At 33.1% G+C, this 17,440-nt stretch overlaps 1 protein-coding gene across 6 annotated transcripts in view; it reads right to left on the minus strand.

The window, feature by feature from the left end:
- Positions 1–17,440, minus strand: part of LRRIQ1 (leucine rich repeats and IQ motif containing 1) — a 225,009-nt gene that overhangs the window by 140,061 nt on the left and 67,508 nt on the right. For 5 of the 6 annotated variants that reach the window (XM_082738968.1, XM_082738971.1, XM_082738970.1 and 2 more), the window contains 3 exons: positions 7,595–7,774; positions 4,772–5,218; positions 3,502–3,712 (listed from right to left, as the gene is read on the minus strand). In XM_082738968.1, coding sequence (XP_082595094.1) covers positions 3,502–3,712; positions 4,772–5,218; positions 7,595–7,774 — 838 coding nt within the window. The remainder of the gene's footprint in view (positions 1–3,501; positions 3,713–4,771; positions 5,219–7,594; positions 7,775–17,440) is intronic. The other variant, XM_082738972.1, reaches the window with a different exon arrangement.

A 17,440-nucleotide genomic window follows, 5' to 3' on the forward strand; every position in this document is an offset into this window, starting at 1 on the left:
AAAAGAGGGTCTAAAGGGAACTCTTTAATCAGGCCTTCAACAAAGATTGGCTCCCTCTAGTTCACAATGGATCCAGCAAAACTCCTCAGGCATAGGACTTCTACAAAGCTCTAGAATGCAATACACAGTGTGTGTCATTCTAGTGTGACCCATATAGATACTTCCCTCCTAAATCTGCAATAGAGTCAAGAATTAAAGTTCTAGTCATCTCTATTCAGTTTATGAGAAATAATGGTAATATATAATACGTTCAAATTCTTCTTCTAGTTTGTTTCTGTCGAGGTTTCAACTTTTCACCAGTAATCCATCTACAATTAATTCATCTTTCTCCTACATTCAAATTAATTCCCTGGCTAGGCAATTCTACCTCTATTAGACATATCTGACATCTTTTTTTTTCCTCCAACTATCAACTCCCACATCCAGAACATACCATATATCTGTTCCCTGTTAAAATCCTTCACATATCTCCAGCCATGTTCGTTCTATATTTTCCAGTTGTTATGGTAGTCCAGTTTCACTGTAACTTCTTATTATTCCAATAATATAAAATTCTAGGTTCTTTTATTTCCACTATCCTTCATACCTAGAATTCTATTCTTACATATTTACAATGAACCCTAACTATGTTTCAAGGTGTATCCTATATCCTTTATATTAGTTGGGGCAAGCTAAGTATGATAACAAAAATATCCTAAAATGTATAACAACTCAAAAAACAATAGCTTATTTCTTAATTACCTAATAAATATGGAGAGTCTATAAAGGCAATGGGGCAGCATTTTAAGATAAAGTGATTCTGGTATCCAGACTTTCCCACAGACAGCTTCCAATGATGCCTCAGAAGCTGTCTTCATTTCAACTAGCCAGAAAGAATAAAGAATATGAAGGAATGTCTGTGGTACATTTAACGAGCCAGCTATGGAAGTGGTGCATGTATCTTTCATTCATCTTGTATTGACTGGAACTCAGAAAAAGGGCCATGTTAAAGTGCAAGGGAAGGTCAGATATCTAATCTGGCTGTATACTTGAAAGGAGAGAAGAATATGAGGTTTGGTGAGCAGAGAGCATTTTCTGTGACATCCACCATAAAATTTCTATTTTGCTCCTTCTAAAGTCCAGGTTCTTTCTATCGTATCATGCTCTGCTCTCCAGGATAATCGGGCAGTCTAGAATTCATATTTTAATATGAATGGTTTAAGAAACTAGATGATTATACTCAGGAAACAAGAAAATGAAATGGAGATGACTTCAATAATTTTAAGTACCATATTGTACAACATAAAGACTCATTCTAAGTCTCAGACAAAGGCTGGATTATGCTTACTTTTGTTACAGATACACAGATCAACAAAAGAACATTTTGCAGAGATATTAGTCACTGAACTAGACTGTTTCACAAAGTAGTGAACTTTTCTTTACTGAACAGAATGAAGCAAAAGTTGAACATCCAGGTACCATCAAGGCTGAAAAAAGTGTAACAACTGATAACAGTAGGGAGTTTGGTCTGCATGATATATTCATTCCTCATGTAGCAGAATAATATTTTGAAATGGTAACTGGGGTTCTTTATTTTCTTCAGAGTTCCCTTGAATCCATTGCACTACCCTGACTCCCACTACCATTCAGGCGCCACTAAAACCTTTGCCTATGCTTTGCCTTTAAGAGTACTGTTCAGACAAATTAAGTCAACTGCAATACTCAGTCTGATTCTAATATTCAATAGAACCACAGCAAAGATAATTTTGAAAACTATGGTTTTAATAGTGAAAGCCAGCAACTTAATTTGAGGGCTCTTCTTCTACTTGCATATGCCAATGCCTTGGAGGCACCATGACTTCTAGCTCTCATATAGCACATTCCTATGAACTGATATCATCACTTCTATTTTCAAAGGAAGTATGCCTCAAAATAAACCAAAATATACTTTGGAATGTGATTTTCTTACCACTTCTACTTCAACACTCTGATCCTAGCTACCATTATCCCTTGTCTGAATTACTGTAATAGCTCCTAACTGATTTTCCTGCTTCTACTCCTGCCTTCCTACAGTATAATCACAACATAAAGTAAACTTGATCATGTGAGTCCATTGCTCAGATTCCTGTCATATCTTCCCATGTCATTCAGAGTAAAACCCAAAATCTCTACCATGACTTATGATTTATAAGTGTCACCCTTCTCCTCTCCATCACTGTCCAGTCATACTGGCTTCTCGCTGTTCTTTAAACACTGTAGTTTGCTCCTAAATCAGATATTCCATGGTCTGGAATGTTTTTCTCCCAGGCATCCAATGACTTAATCTCTCATTGCAATGTCACCTTTTCCGGTCTTCCCTCTCCATCATATCTGAAATGAAAAACTTTCCCTTGACACTACTATCCTGCTTTTCCTACTTGATTTTTCCTTTTAAGACTTATCACTATCTAACATACTTATTTACTTAACTGCTCATTCCAACAGAATACAAGCTAGTAAGATTTTTGTATTAAGAAATATTTATTCAAAAAAAGAAATATTTATTCAATGAATGAATAAAGGGAAATGCTAAATTGTTGGTTACTATCTTTCTTTTTTTTTTTTAAGATTTTATTATTTATTTGTCAGGGACAGAGGGAGAGAGAGTGAGCGAGCACAGGCAGACAGAGAAGCAGGCAGAGGCAGAGGGAGAAGCAGGCTCCCTGCTGAGCAAGGAGCCCGATGTGGGACTCAATCCCAGTATGCTGGGATCATGACCTGAGCTGAAGGCAGCCGCTTAACCAACTGAGCCACCCAGGCGTCCTGGTTACTATCTTTCAATTCAAGCACAGTACCATGAATTTCCACAGACCTTATTTTATGTATTTATTTAGTTTATATTATATTTATGTATTTATTTGATTCTGCATCTCCCATCAGTATGAAAACTCCATGATGGCAGAGAACTTGAATGGTTTGTTTAGAGTTATGGTTCCTGATCCCAGAACAGTCCTTGACAAATACTAGGTTCTAAAAAATATTTGACAAATAAATAAAAAAAAGGATGAATGTGATGTTGGAACTTCATTTCAAAAGCTGATCTTGGTGACTCTTTGGTTGAACCAAGTCTATTCACTTCTTGATTTCTAAATTTTTAATTTGAATGTTTATTTGAAGGCCTTTAACAATTACTTTAGTAGATTTTTAAACATTCTTCTAAAAAGAGCTGTAGATTAGGTCAAATGAGAGTTGCTATGGCTAATAAAAATGTTAGCAGATGTGGCAAACGACATATCTGAGCAGAAGCTTTAAATATGATTGTGTGGTTCAGTTTGGCCCTTGGTCACGCGAATAGTATTTCTAAACTACGACTACTCCTTCAGCCTAGATACTAAGCAGAGGCAGCCTTACATATCACCCGAGTAAGAAATACATCCAGTAGTTGCAAATCACTAAGATTTGGCGGTTGTCTGTTATAAGAATAACCTGGTGAAAGATGAGAAACATCTCTCAGGACTATTTCACCAAAAGATTAAAACTAACCTGAATAACAATAGCAGCCTTCTCCCTCTGTTCTTGGATATTCACAGTGTTTTCTCTTTTTTCTTTCTTTAAAATCGTTTTATTCTTGATGCAGTAATTTGGCTTGGACATCAGGGGTTCTATTGCAGGGGGTTGCAGCTTTGTAGAGAAATGAATACGTCTGCGCTCGATGTAACCACGCCAGTATGCCTGGATTACCATAGCTGCCATACTGTTAAGAAGAGAAAATACACGTTTAGTAATCCATGAAAACACAGCTGTAGGTGAGAGGTCCTCATAAACTACTTTTGGTAAACAGGAAATATGTAAGGTATTGGTTAAAAAAAAAAAAAAAAAACTTTTGGCTTAACTATAGGCATATACGAAAAAATGGAATGGAAAACCTTCAAATCTGAAAAAGAGAAATGCGCCAATAACTTAGCGAAAAGAACTTCTTATCTGAAGATGAAAGGATGACAAGAAGAATCTGAATAAACAGGCCTTGCTAAATTTACCCCAGTTTACTATGCTTAGCTCATACTCTTTGCCCTAATCATATTTTCCACGACCTTCTACTTTTCATCAAACTTAATATAAAAGTGCTCAGGTCTTTATTTCTTTATGAAGATTCCCATGTCATGTAAAACTTATATTAAATACATTTCCTTTTTCTGTTTTATTTTTTATTATTATGTTCAAGTAGCCAGCATATAGTACATTTCTATATTTTTCTCATATTAATCTACCTTTTGTTACAGGGATTCCAGCTGAGAAGGAATACTACTGGAAGGGTAGAATTAAAAGCTATTTTTCCTCCCCTACAGAGCAAAAGTAATCAATTAAATAAATTAATGAAATATAAATTGGGAAGTATTAGAGCTACTTTCAATAAAATTTTTAAAAATATTTTTGCCTTAGGGAATACATACAAGTTTCAGCATATCAAACTTTTTAACTTAACTTTCAGAAAAGAAATCACCATTCATACTCACAACTATTCTCTCAAATAAATAAATAGAATCTTTTTTAAAAAAAAGAAAAAATAATTTTACATGTTCTCATTTTTTAATAAAATACTAGTCAATTAAATCAGAGTCTGCCAAAGTTCAGTAAAGTTAATCTGTACTATAATTAATGATTTGTACACATGTCATATTATTAAGGGAATTAGTATAACATATAATCATTATTTAAATCCTTCACCAAATAAGCATTTAGAAAATTACCTAAGACTATCCATTAAAAATAAAAGATATACAAGTGTAAAAGAAAAATGTTCTATAAATCTTACATTTTTTTACGATGCTCAGGATTTTGGCAATTCCACAGCAGAGAACTTGTCATTACTGTTTCCATGAATGGGATTCTTTCCATGGAGATACTGTTTGATTTGCTGTCTTCTCTTTTCTGGTATACTATTTCTTCCTGATTTCTTCCTTCTGTATCTTCACATAAGGAGTTGGTAAATGTAGAATGACTAGAGCCAGAGTTCATCCATTTCTCAGAGGTGTCTGGTGAGTCCAGTTTATATTTGTCTGCACAAGAGTGGAGAACTCTATTTTGCAGTATGCTATCACTATTTGTAGGGGTCAAATGATTTTGCTGGGTTTCAGGGTCTTCTCTCTGGGTGACACTTATGTTCCCATGTTCATGTGAATATCGGCATTCATTACTAAGTGTCATTAATTTATTAAAATAATGGCAGAGATTTTCTGCAGCATCCAAGGTGACAAAATTTCTAAACAACCAAAACATTTAATAAGAATTATATCAGCAAATATTAAAATTTGTGTAGGTTCTGGAAACTTCCCTTGTGTTTACAGTAAACATGAAAATTATGCTTTAAAACAACATTCATTAAAACCTTATTTCTGGTTGTTTATGTAAAAATGTATCTCATTTCTAACAAATCTGAAAATATTTGTTTAGCTAATTTAGATTGGTCAATCCAGACAAAATGTCTGGATATTTTAGAACCATTTTTATTCTAAGTATTTTTGGTACAATTGAATGAGAAAAAATCCATGCTTTTACTACCATAAACATGAGAAATCATGGCTGCCTAAATTTGGAGAAGTTATTTATGAAACACATTTAAAAGTACTTTCTACATTGACTCTTGCCATGCAAAATATTTGTATTGGACTTTTAAACAAAGAACTTATATTATGGGAAAGTTTTTATTCCCATTTTTCGCGGAAAAATTATCCATTGCGAAGAGAATTCAAATACTTGAAGGCATAAATGGTTGTGATCCTCTTAAACAACTGTTGAATTTCTATCTTATTGAGGTTATGGTTTACATAATTAATCAAACTTTCTGTTTGCCACATTTGGGGATCTTAATAGCAAATGTAAAAGACTCTGCACCTATATGAGCCTTTTTCTTGGTACCTTTTATTTATCTTCCCTTGTTTTATTTTTAAGAATTTACTTACTTCAAATCTATATTTTCTGACAGTATTTAATATATAGCCACAAGCTGCCTTATTTTTTTTCTGAAACATGCAGGATATAAATAAACATAAAACTTTTGACCCATATATATAAGCATATATATAAATATAAAACTTTTAACCATACAAAATGAAAGTAAACTATGGAGATAAACAGTCCTGTGTTCAGAGAAGTAATATTAGACATTAGCATAGGCTCCTCCAATGTACTTTCAATATTTTGTATTTTATTCATTTTGGTGGCTAATAATGCAGAAAAGGTTCAACTTGATATTAGAATATTTAGTGTGTAGGATTGGTGTTGAATTCACCACCATTTATTATTAATGTAAAATATAGTCTATTTTCCATGATCAATGCCAAAATGAAACATGTTGCGATGACAAGAGATATTCAAAGGAATTGAAGAATCTATGTTTCAACATGAGGGATATTAGAGTCATCTTTACACAAAAAAGTTCTACATTACCACACATATACAAAGAAATGTAAGTTTAGTTTTTCCACAAAGATACATGTAAATTATCTTAGTATTTGTTAAAGCAAACATTAATTATATATAACAATTGGCATTATTTTTAAAGCTGTGAGATTTGTTTTTAATCTGAATAGATGATATTAAAAACATTTTAATGGAAAACAAATCTTATATAGATGAGCAAATATAAATATGTGAAGAGCAATATTAAAGACTGCAATTTAATGATTAAGTTTAGGTATTTGGAAGGACATATTACAGTTACAATTCAGTTATAATGAAGGGTCACCATAAGTGAAATATGAAATTATTTTCTTTTTTTATTTGTGTATTTGGAGTAATGCAAATTAAAAAATACAGTTAGAGAAAGATCACCTGTAATTCTTTCACATTAACACATTCCTAATTTGGGATGGGGAGTGGGAAGTTCTCTTTCTTTTACATCTGATTAGGTCTCTACTCTTAGCTTCTGCTCCTCTGAATATGTGCATCTGTTGACTGCTTTTCCCTACTGTGCTCGCCTAATATTTTTTTTTAAAGATTTTATTTATTTATTTGAGAGAGAGTGGGTGACAGAGAGCATGAACAGTAGGGAGGGGAGCAGCAGAGGCAGAGAGAGAAGCAGGCTCCCTGCCGAGCAAGGAGCCCGATGTGGGACTCGATCCCAGAACCCTGGGATCATGACCTGAGCCGAAGACAGCTGCTTAGCCAACTGAGCCACCGAGGCGTCCCTCGCCTAATATTTTAATAAATAAATATAATATATACAATATATCTTAATATATAATAAATGTTATACTTATAAAATTTGCATTGCTCCATTGTAACTTTGTCTAATTTTCTCTTATGTTAATCTGTGAATTAAAGATAACGTGGAATACTTAGCCTATTTTTGTGTCTTGCCTACAATAATTGTCAAACAAATTTATGACTGATTAATTGAATGAATGAATGGATGTTTGATTCTTGTCTTGAAATTATCCTTATGACTTCACTTATTCTAACTAATACTTTAGCATTTAAACTATAATTTAAATTATGATTTTAAGGGAAAATATCCCTAAAACACACAGTCTTAATCCAAAAAGTGTGTCACTGTGTTAATCAGAGTATTTTTAAATTACATACATATATTGAATTATTTCCTTAAACTATGACATGGAGAAGTGAACAGTCTTACCCTTTTCCATTAGTATAGCTTTCAACCAGTGAGTTGAATTCTTGAATCTGAGATTGACAAAGTATCACAAAACGTCCTAATTCTGGCTCATAGTGTTCTTCAGTGTGCCTTTCTGAATAAGAGTTTAGCATTTCGCCATTGAGGATTCTTAGAGCTGGTAATACTTTAAGTAGAAAATCCCTATTGAAAGCAGGAAAAAAATTAATCATCTTGGAAAGGAGAGTTTATATCTAAAATAACCATGTACCTATTACTTAAACAATATAAGAGCAGGGTATATCTCAGAAAATGCTATTAACTTTGTAGAGAAAATTATACTCTTAAACTTGTTAAAAAAATGTTATAGTATCATATCATGTACAAAGTTAGGGTTTAGAGACTTAACAAACATTTAACCATTTTCTTCTTAACACAAATGAGAAATTTAAGCAGCTGGAAACTTGGGCTGGGAGTAAATAAAGGTTTACACTATATAAAGAATAATATCAGATACACTCTTTTAAAAAGATGGTAATATAATAATCTTACTGAAATTTGATGTTTATTTTAGAAGTAGAGGTAAATTCTGATTGCTTCTCTTGGTAAAATATACTTAAGAATAGGGCTAAAACAAGATCAGTAAGAGATCACCCTGTTTATCATGACTGAAAAATATAAACTTATATTCCTTCCTGAGTCTTGCTAAGGATTATAATAATACAAATCTTTGAGGTATCAGCAAAAGTCTGTTCAACTTAAAAGCCTAATTCTGTGAAAAAACAAGTCAGATAGCAAAAGCTGTCCACCAAACCTAGCCATTTATAAGTACTTGCCAAACCTTTCACAAGGGTACTGCAGGCCTCTTTTACAAGGCCACTAATGATCACAGGGGTAAAATGGAGTCCTTAAATGAATAAAACCCCTTAGTTAAAAACTTTCATTTCCTAAAAGGAAAAGTCCAAACTGATGAAAGATATCAAAGAAGTAAATAAATGGAAAGATGTCCAGTGACGATATCTTCAGAGATAAGAAGTTCAATATTGTCAAGAAATCAATTCTTCTCAACTTGATCTATAGACTCAATGTAATTCCAAAAAATACTAGCAAGGTAATATTTTGAATATCAACAGACTGATCCTAAAGTTTATAAAAAGAGGCAAAAAAAAAAAAAAAAAACCACCAGAATAGCCAATTCTATATTTAAGAAAAAAGAACAAAGCTGGAAGACTAACACTTTTGACTTCAGACTTATTGTGAAGCCACAGTAATCAAGACAGTATGGTATTGACAAAAGAATAGACAAAGAGATGAGTGGAACAGAAGAGAGAGCCCAGAAGCAGATCCCCATGAACAGACTAGTTGCAACTAATCTTTGTCAAAGAAGCAAAGGCAATACAATACAAGATAAATGATGCTGGGACAATTAGACATCTACATGCCAATAAATACATACATATATACAGACAGACAGACACAGACTCTGTACTCTTCAGAAAATTTAACTCAAAATGGGTGACAGACTTAAACATAAAATGCAAAACTATAAAACTTCTAGAGGATAACACAGGAGAAAATCTAGATGACACTGGTATAATGATGAATTTTTAGATATAACACCTAAGACACAATTCAAGAAAGAAATAATTGATAAGCTGGATTTCATTAAAATTAAACTTGTGAAAGACAGTGTCAAGAGAATGTGAAGACAAGCCACATACTAGGAAAAAATATGTGATAAAGGGGTTGTTATCCAAAAATATAAAAATATTTTTTAAAACTCAACAATAAGAAAGGTGCCTAGGTGGTTCAGTTGGTTAAGCATCTGTCTTAAGCCCCACATGGGGCTCTCTGCTCACTAGGAATCTGCTTCTCCCTCTCCGTCGGTTCATTCTCTCTCTCTCTCTCTCTCCCTCAAATAAATAAATAAAATTGTAAAAAAAACCTCAACAATAAGAAAATAAATATACCAATTAAAAAACCTTAACACCTCACCAAAGAAGAAATACAGATGGCAAGTAAGCATATGAAAGATGTTCAACATCATTTGTCATTAGACAACTATGAATTAAAATAAGATATTAATAAAAATGAAAATAAAATAATAAGATACTATTATCTACATATTAGAATTCCAATCCAAAATGCTCATACCACCAAATGCTGGTGAGGATGTGAAGAAACAGAAACTCATTCACTGCTAGTGGAAATGCAGAACCAGTGTAGCTACATTGGAAGACAGTTTGGTGGTTTCTTACTTTTACTTTAATCCAGCAATGTGCTCCTTGGATATACCCAAATTACTTAAAAATTATGTCTGCTCCAAAATCTCCACACAGACATTTATAGCAGCTTTACCTGTAATTGCCAAAACCTGGAAACACCCAAGATGTCCCTCGGTAGGTAAAAGAATAAATAAACTTTTACATCCATATGAAGGAATATTATTTAGCGCTAAAAAGAAATGAGCTATCAAGCCATGAATAGACATGGAGGAATCTTAAATGCATATTACTAAGTGAAAGGAGACAATCTGATAGGTCACATGCTATACAATTCCAACTATGTGAAATTCTCGAAAGAAGCAAAACTATAGAGACATCAAAAAAATCAGTAGTTGCCAGGGATTAAGGTGGAGGGTGGGATGAATAGGCAAAGCACCAACCAACCATTTTTAGGACAGTAAAACTATTCAATATAATACTGCACAATAGTGGATGCATGTCATCATACATTTGTCAAAACCTATAGAATACACACCCCCAAGAATGAACTCTAATGTAAAGTATGGACTTCAGGTGATAATGATGTGTTGGTGTGGGTTCACCAATTATAATAAGTATACAAATTTGGTGCAGGATGTTAATAGTGGGGGAGGTTGTCCATCTGTGGGAACAGGGTGTATGTGGGTATTCTCTATATTTTTTTGTTTAATTTGCTAACTTGACTTTCTTTAAAAAATAAAGATTTTTTAGGGGTGCCTCAGTGGCTCAGTCAGTTAAGTGTTTGCCTTCAGCTTGGGTCGTGATCCCAGGGTCTGAGATGGAGCCCCACATTGGGCTCCCTGCTCAGAGGGGATCCTGCTTCTCCCCCTTCCGCTGCCTGCTGCTCTCCCCTGCTTGTGCGTTCTCTCTCTCTCTCTCTGTCAAATAAATAAATGAAATCTTTTAAAAAAAAGTTTTCTAATTAAAATAAAACAAAACAAAATAAGCTTAGTTTCTAAAAACTAAATGAAGGATGGCAAGATAAGATTACTAAAATGCTAAGGTTTGGGGCGCCTGGGTGGCTCAGTGAGTTAAAGCCTCTGCCTTTGTCTCAGGTCATGATCTCAGGGTCCTGGGATCAAGCCCCGCATCAGGCTCTCTGCTCAGTGGGGAGCCTGCTTCCTCCCTCTCTCTGCCTGCCTCTCTGCCTACTTTTGATCTTTGACTGTCAAATAAAAAATAAAATCTTTTAAAAATAAATAAATAAAAATAAAATGCTAAGGTTTGAGAAGGAAAGCTCCAGTCAGTTAATCCTTCAACCTAGATGGTATAGTAAGGGTGGACATATCCATTTATATAAACACAGTTGTAAAACATAATTTTATATATCTATATAAATAATTCATAGATAATTTACATTTTGATATATTTATGTATAATATATATATAAATGAAGGATGTAGTCCACTAAAGGCACAATTCTAAAGGTTAACTAAAGTCATAACACATCACTACATATAGTTACAATCTTGCTAGTGCTTAATAAAAGATAATCACAAGAAAGGTATTAATATATCTCCTTAAATTAAAGCAAAAAAAGAGAAGAAAAACACCACAGTTTTTCATTTACTGGGGACGCATGATTAATTTCACACCTTCACTTCCCTTCACTCTCTGAGAAATAAGACCTTTTTTTCTTACAGATATTTAAATAAGGAAAGAGGGAACACAAATAGATTTTGTTCTTCAAGGTAATTATTAGACATTTTACAATGCTAAAGAGTTTAAGCTAGTTATGAAAACTTGGGTCCATCATTTCCTGGCCTCTTGACTAAGATCAAGTGAAAATTTGCTTCTGTATATTTTGATCTTTTTAACGCTTTTTTTTAGGCTTGAAGGTATCAATATTTCTCCTATCATAAACTACCACACTTACCACAAAGGGTTAAATAAGTAACATATATTATATTTCTGTTTCAATTCATTTTAAGATGTGGTCAAAAGCAGAATGCTCATTAAGATAATAGCTATTAAACACAGAGGTAATGAAGTAATCAGAGGTAATAAAATAGGTATAACATTAAATACAAAGTCTTTGACTGAAGTTATCATTAATGCAAAGAAAGGTTAATCTCTAAAACTGAAGCTGATAGGGGCGCCTGGGTGGCTCCGTGGATTAAAGCCTCTGCCTTCGGCTTAGGTCATGATCTCAGGGTACTGGGATCAAGCCCCGCGTCCGTCCATCGGGCTCTCTGCTCAGCAGGAAACTCGCTTCCCTTCCTCTCTCTATGCCTGCCTCTCTGCCTACTTGTGATGTCTGTCAAATAAATAAATAAAATCCTTTAAAAAAAAAACCCTCAATCTGATAATAATTAAAATATGGAGATATTAACTATCCATATTCTATCCTACCAAATTATTTATTACATTACTAATGAAACTACATTGCATTCTAAATCTCCCTCAAAGTACCCGATCAAGTTTTCTTCAAAACATAACTATAATGTCAAACTTATTTAAAGCTATAAAATGCCAGGTATTAAGTAAAGATGCTTTAGAAATGTAGTAATAAAGGGTACTAAAAATTAAAACTATATAGGTGTTCATGACAGTTTTAAAAAGATGCTCTAATCTTATTAATGATTTTATTTCTTTAGATCATATCTCCTAAAATACAGAAAGCAAACATAAGCCTTCAATAATTTGATGGCACTAGCCCTAGACAGTAGCCAACAGTTCTAATTCTTTGTGTACCAATCAAATTTCTGTCTGATAGCTTGGTCTCCAGAATGGACCCAGCCAGCAAAGGAATGAGGTATGCTAATAGCGGGCTTTGGTCTTTGAATAGGTATATCTTACAAGAAAAATTAGATAAGGCAGATTTCCTTACTGTAAATTGGATCTCTTAAGAGTTAGTTAAACCTGATTTATTTTTTTTGTTCAGTCACTTCTGGTTAAATAACAGTAAGCTATTGGGCCTATAAAACTTTTCAACAGGACCCTGGACCCACAGTGATAATGCAGATGAAGTAAAACTAGGACTCTCTTGAACAGCCATCTTTCAGGTCTTATTTTGCCTATTTAAAGAGGTGTCAACAAAAGGAAGAAAATATTCATACTGTTTTCATGAGAGCCACAGGTCTCAAACATTTATTTTTTATCTTAGTCACTCTCTAGTTCCACTAGAATGGGAATTCAAGGTTAGATCCCTCTGTGTATCTTCAACCCTGCAGGGCAGTGTTTCTGAAAAGGCTATCCTTGAACTACTGTATTAGTGATATCTGGGATGCTTTTTTAGATTCAGTTATGCTCAAAGACCTCTGCTGGTGGGATCTGGGGAATTTGCATTTTTAAAATATAGCCTTTCTTATGTACCTTAAAGAATTAAGAACCATTGCATTGGGAGGAAAATAGACTACAAGGAGTTGTGCTAAAATCAGAGATGCTCAGGGCGCCTGGATGGCTGAGGTGATTAAGTTAAGCATGTGACTTGGATGGTTCAGATCAGGTCATGGTTTGAGATTCAGCCCCACATCAGGCCATCAAGGCTCTGCACTCAGCAGAAGTCTGCTTCCCCTCTCCCTTTTCCACTGTTTCCCCTAACCCTCCCTTTCATGTGCATATATGTGCATGTTCTCTCTTAAATAAATAAATAAATCTTTAAAAAATAATGAAATAAAAATAATGAAATCAGAGATGCTCCAGGTTGAACTGAAGTTCTAATCATTCATAATTGTTTTAAATTTTCAAGAAAAATATAGCTTACTTGAAAACTTGTAGCATGTCCTATATGTCAGAGAATTTACTAAAATAAGAGATATTGTGGACCTGGACAGTTATATTCTCATGATCTGCTTACTGATTAACATTGTCATTGGTTTTGTGTAAATGATATGAAACTGTCTTGGAAAAGTATTCTTGTAACACTACAGTTACAGAGGATGTATCACATATACAGAGAAATCAGCTTTCTACTCAGAAATAATTTCTGACAAAATAAGGAGCCATTTTAACTAAATAACCTAATATAATCTGAGAAGCAAAAATATAATAATTTGCTTTATCATATTAATGGAAATATCAATATTTTACTACCAGCAAATTGTATTTAATACAACTGTTTGTGCTCTGGACAATTAAAATAATGAAAAATAAGTAAATCCAAAGGCAATAAAGGACATTAGGTTTGTTTCTAGATATTACAAATGGCATTATGTGGAAGCTGTTTGGATGTTAACTAACCAGATCAACAAGGGAAAAAAATGATAATTTTGCCATCAAATACTATATTTTAGATATGGCTATTGATATAGATATCATTATGTACAATATTATAGCTACAGGAAATAATTATAGAGAATGTGGCTCAACAGGACTTGAATTTTCACATCGAAAATATTTTGATGTTATAATTCATCACCTTTATATAAAAATGTTCTCAGTTTGAGTCAGAATATTTGAAATTTCTTTGGATGTAAAAATTTAGCTTGTTTAGATATTCAAGACTATGACAATATCTTGAAATTTGTGATTTATATGATAAATATAAACATTTGAGTTAGTGTTTCAAGTTCAACACATTTTTTTAAAATAATTTATTTTTTTAAAGAATAGTTCTCAGATCTGTATAAATTAGTAATGCAATGGGTTGGCTTTAAGTTCAAATGTAGCCTTATAAGAGTCTATGATGAATATATTAGAAAGTGCTGTAAAAAGTTGATTCATATTGGAAATGAAGTATAAGAATACTGTGAGATCTCAACATTAGTTTTTCCAGCTGGGCTCCTCCTAGCAAAGGGCTGAATCAATATTTCATTTAGTGAAAACTTCCTGGTGAATATTCTGTCACTTAAGAGACTCTATTCATCATTAATGAACGAAACACATTCCCAAAGGAGATTCCAAACTAAGTCTGTAGATTAAGTTTTAAAAAGAGAATTTTTTAGTACATCAGTTTTGTCCATGTTATCACTGGCCAGACATAAAAGTAAGAAGCCAATTGGGAAAATCTATAACTAATCCTTTTGTTGGTATCAAGGGGTTATGTCAAGTTCATTGGAATATACTGCTTAAAGTTGGACTCGATCCTTTCATTAACAAATCCATATTTTATGGATTACTGGATTTTATACCCTTTAGATAACTAAATCTCTTCTTGAAATTATGAAAGCTGTATTAGGCCAACTGATCAAAGTGAAATTTGATAAGCAAAATTTTCAAGTTGGTATGAGTCTAGTCTAATAAAGTTAATTTAAACATAAAAATTCTAATACCTAAATAATTATACATCTATAAGTACTAATTTTTTCTTTCAATATTATTTCTAACTAAATATTTTCTTTTAAACTGTAAAGTATATATATTTAGTTAGTATATTATGTATTAGTTTAGTACTAAGTATATATACATAATATATATATATACTTAGTAGTATAGTAGTATACTACTATATATATATACTTAGTAGTATAGTAGTAAAATGTGCATATTTATCTTTATAAATGTAAATATATTTATATCAATATATTTCTCTATCAGCCTATTTGATTCAACAAACTAAGTGTTTATTCTTCATGCAAAAAATAAATAAATAAATTCAAAGATTATTCAGGATATATAGGTTTGTTTCTAGTTACTGCAACTGGCGACATGGCAGCTGTTTAAATGGAACTGATATCAAATCAGCAAGAAAATTCATGTTCTATTTGCTCAACGCCTAATAGAAAAATCATGCTCCCCCGCAAAAGAACTTGCTCCGAATGATGGGCACAACCACTTATTTCTGTTTGTCATCATAGATTTGGTCTATATAGCTATTGAGGAAAATAAAGACATATACCTAAAAACAAAAATGGCCTGCCAAGCAGAGACTTTTGGGCATAGTTACACCCACTCTTTGTATGGGAAGTTTCACTCTAAGGTTTGCTTTCTAAAAATGAGGACCCAAAGGGGCACCTGGGTAGTTCAGTTGGCTAAGCTTCTGACTCTTGATTTCAACTCGGTCATGATCTCAGTGTCCTGGGATCAAGTCCCATGTTAGGTTTGGTGCTCTGCCTGATCCTCTCCCTCTGCTCACTCCCCTCAAGCGTTCTCTCTTTCTCTCTTGCTCTCACTTTCTTTTTTTTTAGATTTTTTTTAAATTTTATTTTTTTAGTTTTCCAAGATTTATTGTTTATGTACCACTCTACCTCTCAAATAAATAAGTAAAATCTTAAAAAATAAAATAAAATAATAAAAATAAATGAAAATGAGGAGGCCTAAACCTGGGGACTAGGGTTTTAAACCCTAATGTAAGAAAAACACAGCCCCAGAACTTGAGCTAGTATATCTAGATGGAGATCTTTGCTACTTCTATGTCAAATGAGAGAGTCCTTTTCTCAGCTGGCAAAAAGTCTAGACACATATTTAGGGGGTCCTTAGTAATTTGTCCTGAGATCAGTTTTTCAGGAAACATGAGGAACTTGACAAACATTATGGATCCCTAAAAGTCAAAGTACCCTAGCTGTAGAACTGCCATTGATAATTACTACAAATCAATAATAAGATCAATTGTCAATTTATAGGTAATAACACTTTCAATCACTAAAGGGAAATTTTAAAAATTCAATAGAAAAATGAGAGGGTCTGAAACATGCTTTTTTTTTCAAGTTTTTACATATTATAGTGTAAAATTCTGTAATGTATTCCTTCAATAAATAATTTTGGTCATCTATGACATGTATGTCATATATATATCATATACATATATATTATACATACATATTCTATACACACACATACACACAGACACACATATATTTACCTAGGAAAATAAAAATATCTATGTAAAAATAAACCATCAGATACTTTCATTATAAATAATACCACTTGCCAAGAAGATTATTTAGTAATTATTTAGATATAATTACTCTTCCTTGTGTATGGAAATTTTCACACTCTTCTAGCTCTAAACTAGAAGAATCTATACAATAATCTGTGACCACTTCCACTACTTAATTTTAGCCCTCTTTTTTTTTAAGATTTTATTTTTATTTATTTATTTATTTTCCCTAGATCATCTTTTTTTTTAATTTCTTTTGAATATGAGAATTCATTGTTTATGCACCACACTCAGTGCTCCATGCCATATGTGCCCTCCATATTACCCACCACCTAGCTTCCCCAACCTCCCACCCCCTGCCCCTTCAAAACCCTCAGATTGTTTTTCAGAGTCTATAGTCTCTCATGGTTCATCTGCCCCTCCAATTTCCCTCAACTCCCTTCTCCTCTCTATCTCCCTATGTCCTCCATGTTATTTGTTAAGCTCCACAAATAAGTGAAACCATAGCCCTCTTCTAATGCCTGGACTCTATAACAACATTTAATTTGGCTACTTTCCCTAATCTCTTATCACTTTGCTGCTGAAAAAAAAAATCTTCCCCAAACACTATTTTCCTTTGCATACAACTATTCAAAATTTCTCTATAGGTCCTTAAAAACAGTGGCTAACATTTGCCAACTGTGCTATATGCTAGGCACTACTATAAATTGCTTTATGCAGCAACATAGTTATTCCTCACAAAGACTATTGGCGTACTCTGGTGGCTGTGTTCTTCTCTACATTTTCTGGCCTCTTCTGCAGTTAGTTAGACCTTGTGACTGGTTACAGCTAGTAGAATATGAGAGG

This window comes from Mustela nivalis, assembly GCF_964662115.1.
Source record: "Mustela nivalis genome assembly, chromosome: 7".
Lineage (NCBI taxonomy): Eukaryota > Metazoa > Chordata > Mammalia > Carnivora > Mustelidae > Mustela > Mustela nivalis.